Source organism: Carex rostrata, chromosome 14, assembly GCF_964058835.1.
Source record: "Carex rostrata chromosome 14, lpCarRost1.2, whole genome shotgun sequence".
NCBI lineage: Eukaryota > Viridiplantae > Streptophyta > Magnoliopsida > Poales > Cyperaceae > Carex > Carex rostrata.
The window spans coordinates 842074-859235 of record NC_135931.1 but is presented as its reverse complement, the minus strand read 5'-3'; the positions used below and the strand labels follow the sequence as shown (position 1 = coordinate 859235).

The 17162-nt window shown below is 34.2% G+C and overlaps 3 protein-coding genes across 4 annotated transcripts; 1 reads left to right on the top strand and 2 right to left on the bottom strand.

The window, feature by feature from the left end:
• Positions 1–37: 37 nt before the first annotated feature.
• Positions 38–5889, bottom strand: LOC144565678 (5'-3' exonuclease family protein). Its single transcript, XM_078315495.1, has 14 exons — positions 5663–5889; positions 4815–4934; positions 4616–4739; positions 4043–4180; positions 3743–3952; positions 3469–3644; positions 3237–3309; positions 2987–3113; positions 2640–2875; positions 1940–1997; positions 1573–1850; positions 1411–1468; positions 634–853; positions 38–410 (listed from the first exon to the last, which is right to left on the bottom strand). Exons 1-14 carry the CDS (start codon positions 5821–5823, stop codon positions 308–310), a joined length of 2082 nt encoding a protein of 693 aa, XP_078171621.1. The 5' UTR covers positions 5824–5889; the 3' UTR covers positions 38–307.
• Positions 5890–10397: 4508 nt separating this feature from the next.
• On the top strand, positions 10398–11003 carry LOC144565519 (uncharacterized). The gene has a single exon (XM_078315313.1). It carries the CDS (start codon positions 10398–10400, stop codon positions 11001–11003), a length of 606 nt encoding a protein of 201 aa, XP_078171439.1.
• Positions 11004–12452: 1449 nt separating this feature from the next.
• MED21 (mediator 21) lies at positions 12453–16889 on the bottom strand. Of its 2 annotated transcripts, none has more exons than XM_078314966.1 (5): positions 16660–16889; positions 15434–15730; positions 14531–14602; positions 13931–13982; positions 12453–12832 (listed from the first exon to the last, which is right to left on the bottom strand). In XM_078314966.1, the coding sequence occupies exons 2-5, from the start codon at positions 15710–15712 to the stop codon at positions 12756–12758; spliced, it is 480 nt and encodes a 159-aa protein (XP_078171092.1). In that variant the 5' UTR covers positions 15713–15730; positions 16660–16889; the 3' UTR covers positions 12453–12755. The 2 variants fall into 2 exon arrangements, with proteins under 2 accessions (XP_078171092.1, XP_078171093.1); XM_078314967.1 differs by having other exon boundaries at positions 15434–15719; positions 16660–16850.
• Positions 16890–17162: the final 273 nt, after the last annotated feature.

The window sequence follows — 17162 nt, the reverse complement described above, 5'->3', positions numbered from 1 at the left end:
AACACCTTTTGGCTCCTTCCATACAAGACATCATGCTAATAAAACACCCTCTCAATCTGTCTCCAAAATTGGTCTCTTAATGCTAATTGAGTTCTGATTACAACCATCTATCAAAATAAGAAACCTGGTTTTAAATACAAAAGATCTACTATTGCAGTCCCTGATGCATCTTTAAATTCAGTAAAACAGATAATTCAAAGAGAGGGACTAAGCATAGCTTTTACTTGCAACTAATGTGATAAATGATCATGTGCAACATCTCAGCTCTATTTCTGATAATACAACATTAGATGGAATCATCATAATCTCAATTTGATGATGATTTGGCAGGATCTTGTTTTTTGGATGTATATGCGAACTCACTCAGGTCAACAGGCCCTGCAGACGGCTTTCTTCTCTGGTAAGGAATTCTGTTGGAAATAAAATATAGTAAGAAGAATGCCAATTATTTGAAAAAAAAAAAAAAATCTAAAGACGTTACTATTCACAGTGCTTGGATGCAATTAAATGAGGGCCGAAATGATTTCATATTTTCATTCTTAGTAAATTTGTTTTATAATTTGATATCAATTCATTAATGTAATTTAAAAAGGTAGAACAAATAGTAAACAGAGAAAATCATGAATAGTATACCTCGTGGATATTGGGTTCTGCACCTCCTTTAAAGGGGCACGGAGGCCACTTGCACGGGACCCAGATGGGTTGTATCTAAAGGATGATATCAATGAAGCAAACTTCTCCATTGATTTCTCGGCAATTCCGGCATATTTGTTGACGTGTGACACATTACATCCAAACCTCCCTTCAGCATTGACATCCATAGCTGCAATATCATGGCCGGTTTGGTCAGGGTCTACAAATGTTGTAATATCAGCAAATAGTAACATAGGTTATATTAACAACAAACTCATTTGACAACCAGAGCAACTGAAAAAATGCTTATCAAAATAAAAAAAATTTAAGTTGATATGTCATTTATCATGCAGTTTGAAAAATAATTTTATGGCATTTGACAGGTGGCCAACTATGTCAAATCACACCAAATTTAGTACATAATCCTAAATTATAAAGAACACAAATTTTGATGAATTTCAAAGTCTATTGTCAAATAAGTTTGGCTGTTGCTATATCTCTACCCTTTATAATAATCTGTGTATGGCTGACAAAGATTACATATTAAAAGAAGAAAAAAATAGCCAAAATGCCACAGACTGAAAAAGACAACAATTTATGCTGGGACATGAAAGGTTATGACATTATATGAACAAAAGGGAATACAAAGAGCAAAAGGCATCTTTAGAAAAATGCATTTGGGCAGTTCAACTTGGATTTTGTAATGGTTCATTTGTAACAAAATAGCTTTGAACTCACAAAAGTAAACATCCAGAACGTAACCCTGTCATTTTATACCTTCATCAGAAGTGTCAGGTGCCAGGCTTTTCTCAACACTATCTAATTGTTCCGAGTCCTGAATAGAAGAGGTTACTAAATAAGGTCCAAATACAAGAACAAATATAAGATACTTTATTGTTAGTCTAACAATTGGAACGAAAGAAAGAAATAAATAGATACCACATGCAAGTTACTGGTATCTTTCAGTTTTCTCCTCTTTAGAATACTTCGATAGGTGCTTCCCCTCACATAACTATTTTCTTTATTTCCACTTATCTCTTCCCCTAGACTCTCTTCATCATGATTGTCGGATTGTTTATGTTTGAAATACGAACTTTTAAGTATTGATTTTCTGTTTTCCAGTGCACTAATGTTTTTAGCTGGGTTTTGTACAAAACAGCTATCAGGAGAAGCTTTTGGGGTAAGAAGCAACTTCAGAACAGCCTCCTCCGATGGTTCTAGAAAACACAGCATAAAATTTGTCAGAACCTAATTAAAATATTTTATGTATCTCAATTTGATCAATGTGATGAGTATGAAGCATCACCATCTTGGCACAAGTTCTCCACCGATTTCAGCTCTTCATCAAAAGACTTCTCTTCCATCTGAGAATAATCAAGAATGTTTAATATCAGTTCAATTTAAACAAAAAAAAGATCCAGACCAGAGAGAGACAGAAAACTAATAAATAATAATTGAGAAAAGCATCTGTATTCACAGAGGTGTGCATTTGAAAATTCCATCATGTCTTTCAATCTACCTTTTTAAGAAATTCTAAACTAGTTCCCATATGTCAAATAATGAAGTCCACAGGGAAGAAAGAGAAATAAAATCACTCAAACAGTGGTCCGTGTGCTTGGTTGATAAGCTAAAATGAAAAATAACCACAAAATCAAGCACATCAAATTAAAATTCCAGGTGTGAACTACAGGAAAAAGCCTGGTTGCTTATTACCCATTTAAACTTGTTGGTTCATGAAGACAACTAAAATTATATAGAGGCAAGTTGGGGCGATAGAGTCTATTGCTATGTCACATAAATGGAAGTATTTCTTTCTATCCTTTTGTAATTGTAGCTCATGATAAAACTGAAATGAGCAAACCCAGTTTCTTCTTTTCTCAAGTCCTATTTATTCTTTTTCTACCCTAGGGTCTCTAACGCTAGAAAATGACCTTTATCCTTATCTTACTAAGCTATACTCAGAGAACAATATTACAAATACAAAACAGTCATCTAAGATATCTTACACTGGAGACAGAAGATATTGGATCCTGTGAAGGAATTTCGTTTCCAACAGCTGGAGAACTATGCATTGGAGTTTTCTTGTCTATTATTGGAGGTGTAATAATTTCCTCAGTACAGCTAGGTGAAAGATCAAACTTATTATTTTCAGAGCTGAAAGGAGACAATTTCTGTTGTGTTTGGTGCTTCGCAGCAATTTTTGGAGCAATGAACTTCCTTTTTGCTTCAAGTGATGCTATGCCTTTGCACATTAAGGAATTTTGTGATATGTTTAACTTCCATTTCAGATTAGACTTGATGTAGGAAATTACAAGGCAAGAAAATGAAATTGGAGAAAAACTTGAGAGGATACAGAAGTAATTTGTTACAACATTTCGTTGTACAGGCAAGTCAAGTCTCTTCCTTGTAATTGTTAGCTGAGGTTCCTTCACTGGATTGGTCTTGCCAGGGATCACCAATCCACTATTCAATAATTTATCCTATTAACATCATAAAATAAACAAGGAGATGATCATAAAATATTCATTGGGTAAAACAGGATTGAAATTTCTGCATCAATGTGGAACAGAAAAGGTAAAATATTCTAATAGTTCAAATCTAACCTCGAATGGAGTGTTGGTTATAGGATCAAGTCTCCCTTCTGCTATATCTTTGGCAATACTCTGTTCTAGCCATGTAAGATGGGTTAAGTGCAAAACAATTCTATAAAAGTGTGTAAGATCAATTAAGTCCAAAGTAGAATAAGCATATGGATTGTTATTGGTATATGGAAATAGAATGCCTTTGTAGCAAAATAAGACATAAATGTTGTAATAGAATTAAACTAAAGGATATGGGCCTAAAAATTCCAAGTCTTCATCACAGCCATGTGGTACATCCAACAAGTGCACAACATTCTGTTTTGTAGGATCATAAACTCTCTGGTGCTGAAATGCCCAGATTGCCCTCCTAAAGTTTTCCTCGTAAAGAGGTGGCACAGATACACCGCTGTACCTCACATGCTTTATTACCTGAAAATAATTGATTTAATACAAAACCAAAGTTCACAATACCACTTGTGTTGATGAGATAATCATAACAAGAATATTCAAGAATTATTCAATTTTACCTTTTCATAGCTCTTAAGCTTTTGGATTAGTGCGTGGGCCCTCTTCACGCCCATCCCTGGTAATGATGATAGATAATCACAACCACTTAAAATGCACATCTCAAGTAACATCTGTTGAGTGAATCCACCGAAATTGAGTTCCCTATTCCTAGGTAGTTTTGAACTCTGATACTCCACACCCTGCCCAAATTTGTCCATCTTGAATATAATCTAAAAATGATTCCAAGAATTAGCATTCGTGTAGCAGACTAAAAATTCAAGAGAGCCAAGGGGCCAAGTGCAAATAATGATTTTACTAACTCTAGAGCAGCCAAAAGGAATCAAATCTGAGTCCTCGGTAATAACTGCATCAACAAGTTTGTTAATAGACAGGAATGCCATTTGTGCGTCAGCCTCATAAGGCGCTACAATATAGTCAACTTTCTCCTTCTTCAGTACCTGTATTAGCATATTTTAAGAAGAACACTACTCTTGTTAAGACAATCAAAACACAAAGAAACAATCTCCTTATTAGCTTAGTCCATTTAAACAAGTAAAAGGAAAAAAAAAATAGGGGAAAACCCCATAGTTTTCCTGCTAAACCTAGAAGAAACATGGTGGATACTTTTCTAAGTTGGAAACATCATGCATCCCACGACAAAATATTGGAAGCATCATGCAACAAACAATCAATAGACCTAGTTCCCTATATAATCCAAATATGGACAGCTAATTTTGTTGCTTCTTTCCAGATACACTACGAAATCGTTTGTATAAACTAATTAAGGAGATATCAGATATATCTTTATGCTTTATAGGAACTTACAAAGCTTTCTAGGATGTACTATATAGGGTTATATTTAACTTTTGAGGTTTTTTATAGGCCATTCCTACCTGGATCAGTTCATATGCTATGGATGGTGATATGTCAACTGCCTTCTGATAGCACTCATATGCGGCAGTTGAATTGCCAGCTGCTTCATGTTCCTTGGCTTTCTCAAGGTTTTCCTTTCTTGACCTGCGATAATGCTTATATTATTGATTTATTATTGTGTAACAAATCATTATATTTAGAGAAGCACAGAATAGAAACCTTGCACGTTTTGTTTCTTGGTCAGCCTTGATTGGTAGAAGCCCTCCATCAAATACTAGAATTGGTTTCACGTCATGATGCCTTAACATATTCACTCTGTGCATGCAGTACTCGATATGCCTGATAATTTGCGAATTAGTAAATGCGAAAAAAATTCTTTGAAGAAAAGTGAGAATGATTTTATATAAATTATAAACAAGCTACAGTAGTAGGGTTTTACTTCACTCTTTTCAATAATGGTTGCATAAAAAATTTGGAAGCACAAGAGAAGTATGCATTTAATTGTAATATTTGGTTTTCATAGATTGTTTTAGAGCACTGCAACAGTTTAAATGAATTACCTACGGACCAGAATAAAGATCAAAACAAAGAGAGAAATAAAGCATCTTTCTTTTCTTAATTTTGTTCCTCGATAAGACCTAGTGCTGAAATTGCACAAAGATAACAAATCTACACCCAAAGACTCAAAATCACAAAAATAACCTAAAAAGTCACTGGAGTTTAGTAGAACAAAAAGGGACAGTTGAAACTAGTGACATTATTTCTTTTCTAATTGCTTTTATTGAATCCAGCAGCACTGAAGGACTAACAACAAATTTACAACAAATATCATTATAAAGTACAAAAAGAATCACAGAAAATCTCCCAAATCTTCAAACAAACAAAGTATAACATAAGCAATGTCAACCCAGTGGCAATTTAAAAAGGCCAACTCTTGTTCTTTGTTTCTATCTCCAATTAAACCAACTATTTCTCAATCCAATTGAACCCACTAAAGAATAGAATTGACCTCGGCCATTGGTTCAACAAGCGATGAATAAGGGGGGTTGTAAAAATAAGCTTTTAACCTGGTAGTGGGGAGGCCCTTGCATAACTGTGCGCTACAAGAGAGAGCACCCTTGTGAAGCCACGAATAGGTATCTACAGCCACCGTCTGCCCCTTCAAAGCCTCCACATTTATAGGCGCCATTATTGATTTGAGCTGTGGCAAGAGACCTTGGATTCCCATCCTCTCCCGCTCTCTCTAGCAGTCTAGCTACTGGGGAAAGGTCTGAAAGGGCTAATGGAACCAAATGGGGAGGGGAAGAGAGCGGGAAAAGGAAAAACGAAAGAAGAGGCGAGACCATGAGAGGGAAAAAAACATGCGTGCGAGGCACGTGCTGACGTGCATTCTGGATTTCTTTGCATGGACATGGAGTAGATTGTCAGATGGACCATCCCGTCAGTCCGTTTCTCAATTGGTATATCAAAACTCGGGCCGAATTTCTTATTTATTTTCCATTAAAAAAAATTCCAAAACTCGGGAGTTGTTTGCATCTTGTGTAATGTGAATTTAAAGAGAATTAAATTATATGTTTTCTTATTATTTTATTTGACAAGTATGATGTTGGCAAATGAATCTATAACAATAAGCTCTATACAGAAGTATTTGATGGTGTTTTTCTATAGCTATTTATGAACCCTAATACACCTAATTTGGTTGCAAGCATACAACCTTGTCAAGTAGTAGTTCGGGTGTCGAATCCACAGGGACAACTCGTAAAGTACTGGTTCTCGCCAATTCACTAAGCTAGACTACCAGAGTTTGGATTGGTTTTTAAATCTAATTAAATTGGAAGGAGCAAATAATAAATGTCTGGGGTCTGATTCAAGTGTAGGAGTTCTAGGGGCTTTGGCATTCCTATCCACTAGGGTCTCAATCTACTCGATTCATGTTTCCAAAGCATACGTGGGCATCCTGTTTAAGGTGATAATAGCGTACACTTCACGGTTAAGTTCTTCGCGGGCTAATATCTTACCTTTAGGTTACTTCGGACTTCTCGGTTAAGTACTTCGTCCTAATAACCTACTCTTTACTCTTTTTGATCGGGGAGTTAACACAAGTGATTTTTAGTCATTGATAATAGCGTACACTTCACGGTTAAGTACTTCGCGGGCTATTATCGTACTTTTAGGATACTTAGGACTTCTCGGTTAAGTACTTCGTCCTAATAACCTATTCTTTACTCATTGGATAAATCCCTAAATTCATGTATCGGAGGAGTGAGGTTAAACCACCCAATCCATGTATAAATCAAGCATTAAAAGAGTAAATTGCTAATAGTCAATAAAAACCACAAATCGAGTAAAATAGAGTGCACCTAGTTTCGAGTTTTACATGCCATCGCCCCTAGAGAGGAGATTAGCCTCTCATAGGGGCACAAACAGTTACAAAGGGGACAAATAAGTTGTTACCAAAGCCTAAAGAAAGGAAAATAGAGTAGAGAATACAAATCCAAGCACAAATCTCTTCTCCCTCAAGCTTTTCCTCTCCAAATCGCCCTAGATCTGAAAACCTAGCTTCTTGAGTCGTTCCCAGCTGTTGTGTGGTGTGAAAATGGCGGCCCCCTCTTTGGGGAAGGAGAGATGAGCTATACATATCATTCTGGGCCCATAACAGCCCAAAAATCATAGACTGTGCAGAAATTTCGGGTCGCAATTATGGAAATTGCGGGTCGCAATTTCAGTGCAGAATTATGGCAGTGAGCTGCTCCAAGTAGTTCTGGAATTCCAGGTCGCAATTTAAGAGATTGCGGGTCGCAATTTTCCTCTGATTCTTGCCTCTTAATGTCGTCTAGGTTCCGATCACGTCCGGGCTTGCTCCAAATTGTTCCCCTTTGCTTCTAATAGCTGAAAACACATCAAAATATAGCAGTATCTCGAACTTGGCGCGATATCTAAACAAAATGACTTTAAACTAATAAAAGGGGATAGTTTTAGAGACCAAATTCTACCAAAAATGTATATGAAATTTAGGCTTATCAGTATTCAGGATTTAGATTCCATACAGTACATTCATTTTAATTTGCACGAATCTTTAATAATATAACACAAATTATAAAGACCATCGTGCATCTACGATTGATCTGAAAAACTCACGCTAGACTGAAATTGCATACAATAAAGTGATAATACATACATAAGATATGCTTTTCAGAGCATGTCTTATGTATATAAATTGATAATACAATAAAGTCAAATATATACAGAAGATATGTGGAATTAATTTACATAGAATTTAACTCAGTTTCATGTTATTATTTTTATCTTATTTCTCGTTTGACATCTTAAAATTTTAAGTAAGATATTTACTTTATCTTACTCTCTAATCAAACATAGGTCTAATTGAGGAATTAAAGGGTCAGGTAGCAACGGTAAGAATAACCATTACAGAGTTTACCGTAACGAGCTAAATAGCAAATTAATAGTGCGTCTAATAGTAATAATTATTTAATTTATATTATTTATTTATTAAGAAACCTTTTATTAAACATTACTGTATTAGTTTATTATATCATTGTGGTCATAATCACTAGTATATTATTACATTATTATTATTAATTATATTATTTTTGTTATTATATGATGATCATTATCATAATTATTATTTGTATAATTGATATTTGATTTACTTTAGAAATTTTAAAAAATCATTTTTTCGATAAAGTGATTGATTTTTTTTTTCTTTCAAAAATAGATGGAACTGCATTAGTGTTATGCTTCCACCAGGTGCAGGTTTAAGGGACTAAATCTTTGATGCAGTTATACTGTTTCAGATGTTAAACTCCATTTTGATTATACATTTGATAAAAAATTGTTTGGTAAGATTTCATCAACCTGTCCGTGGTAGAACCGTATCAAATGATGCGGTTCCATCTATTTTATACTAAAAATAGTTCGAGGAAAAGTATTTGATTAAAAAAACTTAATATTTATTATATCATCGTCGTAATTTGTGTTGTTACGTTGATATCGATGATGTTGTTGGTGTTATTACTTACTACAAAGGAGGTAATTGAGAAAAAAAAAAAAATATATATATATATATATATATATATATATGGCAAAGGCTTCTATGGACATAAGGACCTATTTGTAAAATGAACATATTTTTATTTTCAAAGTTCAAACAGTCGATCCGAACCGTTCATCTTGTTCTCCATATTAATATGTGCTTGGAGACCAAATTTTACATTTTTTTGAATTTTTTTTACTATTTATTAAGATGGGTACAAAATTCAATGGTCTGAATTTGATATTTTTGGTACCCATCTTAATAAATAGTAAAAAAATTCAGAAAAATGTAAAATTTGGTCTCCAAGCGCATATTAATATGGAGAACAAGATGAACGGTTCGGATCGACTGTTTGAACTTTGAAAATAAAAAGGATGTTCATTTTACAAATAGGTCCTTATGTCCATAGAAGCATCACTCTATATATATATATATAGATCGAGATTAAGGTGAGGAATTGGAGGCAATTAATTATTTTATAATCGTTTTCTCAAACAAAAAATTATTTTATAATTAATCAGAACAATTTGTCATTAAATATTTAATCAAGACTTATATTACATATAATAAGTTAATTATATACTAGTTTATCTTTCTTGTAACTCCTTAGGTACTTAAGTATAAATGTTAAGTTTTCTTTTGACTTTTGGTTCAAATATTTCGCGACTTTCATGTCTTATCTCTACCAAAATTTTATATTTTAGAAATGGTTTACTATTATTTAAAATAGACACAAAATGATTGTTTTTCATTAATTCTCGACCATTTAAAAACAATAATTTTGTATGTATATAAAAAAATAGTAATTTTTTTTTCAAAATATATAAAATTTGGTCAACAAATACATTTTAATATGAAGAATATAATAATTAGCAGTTTAAATCGGCTATTTGAATAATAATAAAAACATAGATAAGAACGCGAGGCACGAGTAAAGCATTTGACCCCTCATATATCGATGTTATCGGGTCTCTCTAAAATTTTGCTCATAATCCAGTACTGATGGTAACATAATGGAGTTTTTTTTATCCCAACAAAAATAAGCAATTAAAATATTTGTTGGGCAACGCTAAAACAAGATAACATAACAATGAGTATCTATTTTAAAGGGCTTTGAACTAAGTCAGTTGTAAACCATCTGATTTATGTTAAAATTTATACTGATGGTTTAGATTTACGGAGCCATTTAGAGTTAATAAGTTTTAAATATGTTGGCATGAATTTTAAAGCAAATCAAATCATAAGGACCGGCTTTGGATGAGATTCTGTCCAAAACCCTTTGCACAAAATCCAATTACCCTATGTTATAACTATATATATGTATATCTGCCAAAAACAATAAATGCACCGGGGTAGAATTAAGGACCTTTTTTTTTTTTTCTATTTTGGAAGAAGGTTTGAACAGAATTACCATGTTGTTGAAATTCACCAGAAGAATTATAGCTGAAACAATTCCAACAGCATGCAGTGCTTACTAATTAACTGTTGACTTTAATCTTTGACTGGACTGGTCCGCTCTCCTGAGATGCACACAAGACTAACGCACCTTTAACCCTTGTTCACTATTCTAAATTCCCCATAACAAGAAAAGGAATGAAAATCAAACCATAATGCGCCTTAATTAATTAAGTCTTGTTCATTTAAAGACACCTCAGTTCATGCACCAAATTAATAATTATTAGCATCCAATTCATCTATCTATGTTAATTAATCCTTTCCTACTGAAATCTACCTTCTACGATATATATATGGCACCTCCTACAATCAAAGATATCCTAGCATTCCACAAGATCGACCGGGCGGTGTACGAGAAGTTCACTGCTCATGGCATGGAGCCAACAATGGCCCGCAATGCAGTCGCTCTCTTGATGTGGTTAGAACAAGTAGGCATAGATATGATTAGCCAGATTGTACAGATCATCAATCCTACGAGGATATTTACGTTAATCACCGAAGTAGATGCAGTGTTGTGCTGCCTCCGACAAGAGGATGGTTTCAGTAATTATACCGAGATCCCTATGATGACTTCATTGGCTCGAAATAGCCTCGACATCCGTTTCTTCAACTTTCACAAGGATGTAATAGTGAGGGGATTGGCGTATATTCTAGACGGGATTGGGAGGATTGTGTTTGATGATCATATGTATGAATCGTTGCATGCGTATGAGGCCAATGTCAAGGCAGCAAGAGCGAGGTTGAATGGGGCGATGCCATCGGTGCCCCTTGGATTGGCTGAGTTATATAATCCTGCAGCAGCTGTACCATCAATCGAGGATGCCAGGTCCATGTTTATTACTTTCTCTAAGGGATTTCCAATTCGACGGGAGGAGATAATGGAGCATTTCAACGAGTAAGTACTAAACTTGTCAGAAATTTTTGTTTTCATGATTTTATTCCATTAATTTACTGTAGTGCTTCCATTAATTAGATGATGCATTATTGTTTGGACTGTTATTGGAAGGATTCAATATGTTTTTCCATCTAAATGTTCAATTTGGTGTAATTTTATTTAAAATGTAAAATTATTCATAAAATTAATATATAGGGATATTGTGTATACCTACCTGTAGGAGGTGGGGAGATTGCATAGACAGGGTGATGATGGAGCGCACAGCAATGGGAGGGACACCGATGTATGGCCGGATTGTGTTCAAAAGCGACACCTACATCAGCCTTGTGTTGAATGGTGAACGAGTTGTGAAATACAACATCAATGGAAGACAGCTCTGGGCTCGCAAGTATGTACCCAGGGTGGCCGTCAATTGATAATTACTTAATTAATTATCCCGGTATCGGTATATGTCAACACGCGCGTTATCTATCTAACAAATGTATTCAATTAGTTTGATTATCTTAATTTCTGTCTAGTTAATTTAAATAAAATGCCTATATATATATACACATAATTAAGACTTAGCTGAAACACGTCTGGTTTATGTTTATGTTTATGTCTGTCATTGAGTTCTGATACATGCAGGTTTAAAACTCTTCAGTCCTGAATTGGAAGTTTTATGCATGTTCTTTTATGGGAACTGCTGTTTCGTTGTCGATCTTTTGTAGCTTTAATTTTCTTTTCTATATGTTGTTTTTGTATTTCTATATATATAGTTCATTACTTCAAAAAAAAAAAAGTTCTACTACTTTCGATCTGCTAGTTTGAATAAGCTGTCGTTTGGCTGTGCCTTTATAGTATTGATTTTAAACAGTTAATAGAGCTCTGAAGTCGTAAAGAATAAAAAGGAATCAAAAGTCACTTGATCAAAAAGAAAAGAAGGGGCAAAGGAAATGGTAAACGAGGAAGAAATGTGCTTTAATTAGTAAGTAGTAAACTTATACAGTAAGCGTGCCGTTGTCAAGTTTAAACAGTTTCCAAAGGGATAAGATCAGTTTACGAAAGCCCAATCTAACCAGATAGTAGGGGTGCAAATGGATCCAATACAGATCGGATAGTGGTAAAATCATATCCGTATCCGCTTTTGTTTTTTGGATACGGATACAGATCGAATATTAGACGGATATGTACAGATACAGATCGAATATTAGATATCCGTAGATTGATATATAAATATTTTCATAATATATATATTTATATTACTATTTAGATACGGATAATTAAAATTTAAAATCATATCCGTATATGTATCTGCATAGATATTCGAATGTGAGATATCCGTATCTAATTTTCTAATTTTCGAATACAGATCCGAATGCAGTCGGATATTATCCGATCCGTTTGCACCCCTATCAGATAGCCAACAGGACTAGACCCTTTTTAATCCTTGAAACTTCATGTATAATCCAGATATCCAAAAGGATGTACATAGCTTAGCTTACTTTTTTTGTTTTCATAGTTTCCTCATTACAAAAAATGATGACATTAAGTGGCACCTCTTAGTTTAAGTTAGCAACTCCACAATATGAAAATACCATAATGTTCATTCTGCAAAAGATCCCTCATAACTTACCAAACAATCTATTAATGCTTCATTCTTCTACGGTTCTACCACAGAGAAGCAAAAAATATATACAGAAAGTATAAAAGTTACAAAAGTACAACTTCAAATAAATTTAAACTAGAAGCCAAGACAAAAAAACAAATCGTCTATTTAATCAGGCCTTTTCAAATTCAAACAATTGTCGGTTGCCTGGTTGAATAACTCCTCAACTTGCTTCATTTCAAGCTCTGTAACCACAACAAATTAAGGTATAAATTGTCTATTCAATCAGGCCTTTTCAAATTCAAACAATTGTTGGTTGCTTGATTGAATGACTCATCAACTTGCTTCATTTCAAACTATGTAACCAAAACAAATTAAGGTATAAATCGTCTATTCAATCAGGCCTTTTCAAATTCAAACAATTGTTGGTTGCTTGATTGAATTACTTATCAACATGCTTCACTTCAAGCTATGTAACCAAAACAAAATGGAGGTAGCTTTGTTACAGCATAAGGGTTTAATAGCACAAGCTAGTATGCAAAATGTCGAGTCTCAGACAATGCAATAGTTGATTGCAAATACTAGAGGATTGCTCATCTCTACTTTTGGAGCACAAGGTCAATTGAATAAAGAAAGTAACTAAAATATAGAAAAACAATTTTAATATCCTATAGGTACCCAAAATGATATGGATCTAATTACACATGAGCACACATGAAGGTAACAAATGCTGATTGAAACTGTCAGACTATTATATCCAATCCAAATTTAAAAAGGAACCCATAGAATGCACCAAAAACAGCAGTTTTCAGCAAAAATCCTCCCAGCTCAGTTAGAAGCCAAGGTGAGAATGCAACCTAGGGATGCATTTTTCAGAATGCAAATCAGAACCCCAAATGGGATGCAAATACAACCATAGAATAAGCAAATGCAGTATTGCATTGACACCTCATCAAGGGCCTGATTCACATCCCCAAGGATGCTTCCGCAGATTGTACTTTGAGCTTTATCCTTTTCTTTTTGTCAGATTGATCAATCTATTTGTATTGAAAATTTGCAAAAACTCATTTATTTTCAGTACGCAATTGGCAAATGCATTCTTGAATTTCATCTGAGATCAATATCTTCTGACAGTTTCAGATGCAATCAGAAGATCTGAACATATTTCACTATATATAAGAAATTTCCCTTCGACACATACCAAAAGAAAAAAATACTATTACTAGTTGTGTATAAAACTAGAGAGGCAAAATTAACTAGTATCGAGATATCAAATATGGATCAGATATTCTACATCACTGAATGGATGCATCCATTACATATAAAACCGGAGACCACATTACCTGCTGCTTTTAGTTGTTTCTCAAGCTCAAGTCCTACAGCCTCATTCTCAGCCTGGAATTTTAAACTTGTGCATTAGTAAAAAATATTTAGGAAAACCAATAATAAATAGCTAATTATATACTTTTTAGGTCATATTTATCAGTAACACTGTAACAGTATGTTAAGTTGCATATTATCACCCTTTACCAGCAGGTTAAATCACTTTTTTGTGTTCATGCAAGTTCTTTTATTGAATTGGTGCTTGTGTGTGCATGAGCTTCATATGGTTTTTATGCAGTAGCCAGAATCAAGATAACAGCAGTTTGATTTCAAATAACTTATGATTTCGTGGAAAATTAGCACAGATAAGACTAAACTATGAAATTTGGCTGCAATTAAACCCTAATAGTGGAAATAAACCATACTAATAACAGTATCTAACCTATGAAATTATACCTGGATTAAGACATTATTTAGCTACAATTTCACCTAAAACAGGCAGCAATACCCTTACTCAAGCAAAAATTGGAAAAAAATAAAATAAATAATAACCAGAAAACTAATATTACTCGACCATCATCCATTAAAAAAAGTTTAAAATTTTAAAAATCAAGGTTTACCTGAAGCTCAGCAATTCTTTGCAACTGCTCTTCTTCTCCAGACAATGGCAAAGCCGAAACAAGAGCATCAAACTGCATTACATAAAAAAGAAAAGAAAAAAATGATTGCAACCTCATTAAAGAAAATACAGCGATAAGTCCATTTGACCATATTCTAATACCAATATGTCATGAACACCCCTACAGGATGAAAGTATCTCATAGTCCTCATGAATCATGCAAGAAAACCAGTATCATCTTCAAGTTTTTTCACAAATACCCACCTAAACTAGTCACTCATCTCTAATGTATCGAGGAAAAACAATAAAAGGAATTCATTGTCTTAGAACTATGATCGGAAAGTGAAGAGTATGAAATGACATATTCTCACGTTGTAAAATAATATACGAAACTGATCATCTTACAATGAAGACGGGGAAGTGAAGAGTATGAAATGACATATTCTCATGTAGTAGGATATTGTTTCATATTTCTGATCTTTCAAGGGGTAATTTTGCCTATGTCTCATTTTCGAGGGGCATTTTTTTTTTAATCAATAGGGGCGCATATAAATGTTTTGAGAAGGCGTTGTATTTGAAATTCAAAGGTTTTCCAAGAACAGGTAAAAGCGTGAAAACATATAGGTCTATATAAACGTTTAACAGGTAAAAGCTAGAAAAATATAGGTCTAGAAGGTAGTTAACTACTCGATAATGAATTTTCTAAATTACCCTTGAAAATCATAGAAGCTAGAAACAACACTTAAACCCTTCCATAATATTTGAATAAACAAAGTATAAACTACAAAAAGATTAGGATAGCATCCAAGCATGATACAGGGCTAGCAATGCTGCACTGTTATAAAACCCTAGATAAAATAGACAGTGCAAGAAATAATTATGAATAAAACCATTTTGCACCAACCATCTTAGCAGCTTGAACCAAAGCAGCACTCATAGCCTTTGGTTGCTCTGCAATAATATTCGCTTCTTCACTAGGTTTCGGATTAGAGTTAGGGTTACCATCAGCATTAGCGTTAGGGTTACCATCAGTGCTAGGGTTTGGGTTAGGGTTAGCAGTCGGCTCTGGATAGTCTGTTGAAAGCCGTACTGGTGGCGCATCTCTCTGAAGTGTACCGAAAGTATTCACCGCTAGTAGTGCTATCGTATTCACTTGCTCTTGCAATTGTGATATAATGTCCATTTCTCACCTACGCAAGTACTTCATTCAAAACAGAGAAGTTATTAGTTGAAAGAAATATAGCGTGACAGCATTGAGGTAGTCCTGATTCAGCCATAACCCTTTTTAACTCATGAGATATTACACTTGTAACAGTAGCAAGTAACCAGGAGTAGAAACTCTATGCTGAATTACTGATTATTTCTTAGAGAACAGCCTTTAATGCTTTAATGTCAGGGGTGGACCCACATTGTTCCAGGGGGCAGCTGCGCCCCCCCCCCCTTTTTTTTTGCCCCTCTAGATGTTTGATTTGTAATTCGGGTTAAAGTTAGAGTTAAAATCAAAATAAGTTTCTTGAATTATAATTGGTAATTAGAATTATAAGTTAAAGCATCACAAATTATTAGTCAGAGCATTGAAAAATATAAGTCAAAGCATTATTTTTTTATCGAGTACCCAATTAGTTAATGGGTTTTTGATATTGTTTTGCCCCTTCCTGCAAAAATCATGGATCCGCTCCTGTTTAATGTGATGTATGTTTCTCTGAATTTCTTTCGAGAACAGCTTTTAATGAACAATTGGTTCAGCAATAATGATATTATATACATAACCAATTGGTTATATTGCATTCAGACCCATAATGTGTCCCACTTAGCCTCTGTATGTTATTCTTCAATTCAGCGATTCAAGATGCTTCAAAGTTCAAAGGTCTGCTTGATTTTTAATACAGTAGCAATTGAGTTCTCTTATAAGCTGATTGTGCTAATTGTTCTTGCTATAATTTCAGATTCTAGCAAAATTGACAATTTTGAAAATATTATCTCACTAAATCTAAACAAAACTGCCCTTAAAAATGGAAAGATAAATTTTAAACAAAAGTTGTTGCATTACAATCCTTAAAAATTGCTTTAAAAAATTAAACCAAAATTCTTAAAACAATAAAAAAAATAAACAAACTGTTTAAAAATTACCTGTTGAAGTAAGGTTGGGAGGATTGGGAGGAGGGCGACTCTGAGGAAGAGGCACTACTGCACTAGGCGTCGTGGCGGGATGGAATCGGGGTAGAGAGCACCAAAAACCAGCGAGGGCGAGCAAACGGGGTGCGCCGAGAGGAGGACCAGGCCAAGGAGCGGAGGCAGAGGCAGAGGGGAATGGGGGAAGGATCGAATGTCGAGCGAGAGAGAGCAGAAATTTAGATCTGGTCATGCGCGAATCTCGAAGTGAATCGGACGGTTTACGTCGTATCTTTGTCTTTTTTAAAAGAGTGTAAGAACATATCACAGGTAAATAATCTTGACAACTGTCCGAATAACATACAATTTCAATACTCAACAAATAAAATTTAATCTACAACTTATACACATTATATACATAATAATAATAATAATAATATAGCTCATCAAGTACATAACATTTCTCGTGTAATTTGTTTGGCCTCATTAATCTAACATTAGAATAATATTTAAAATAATTA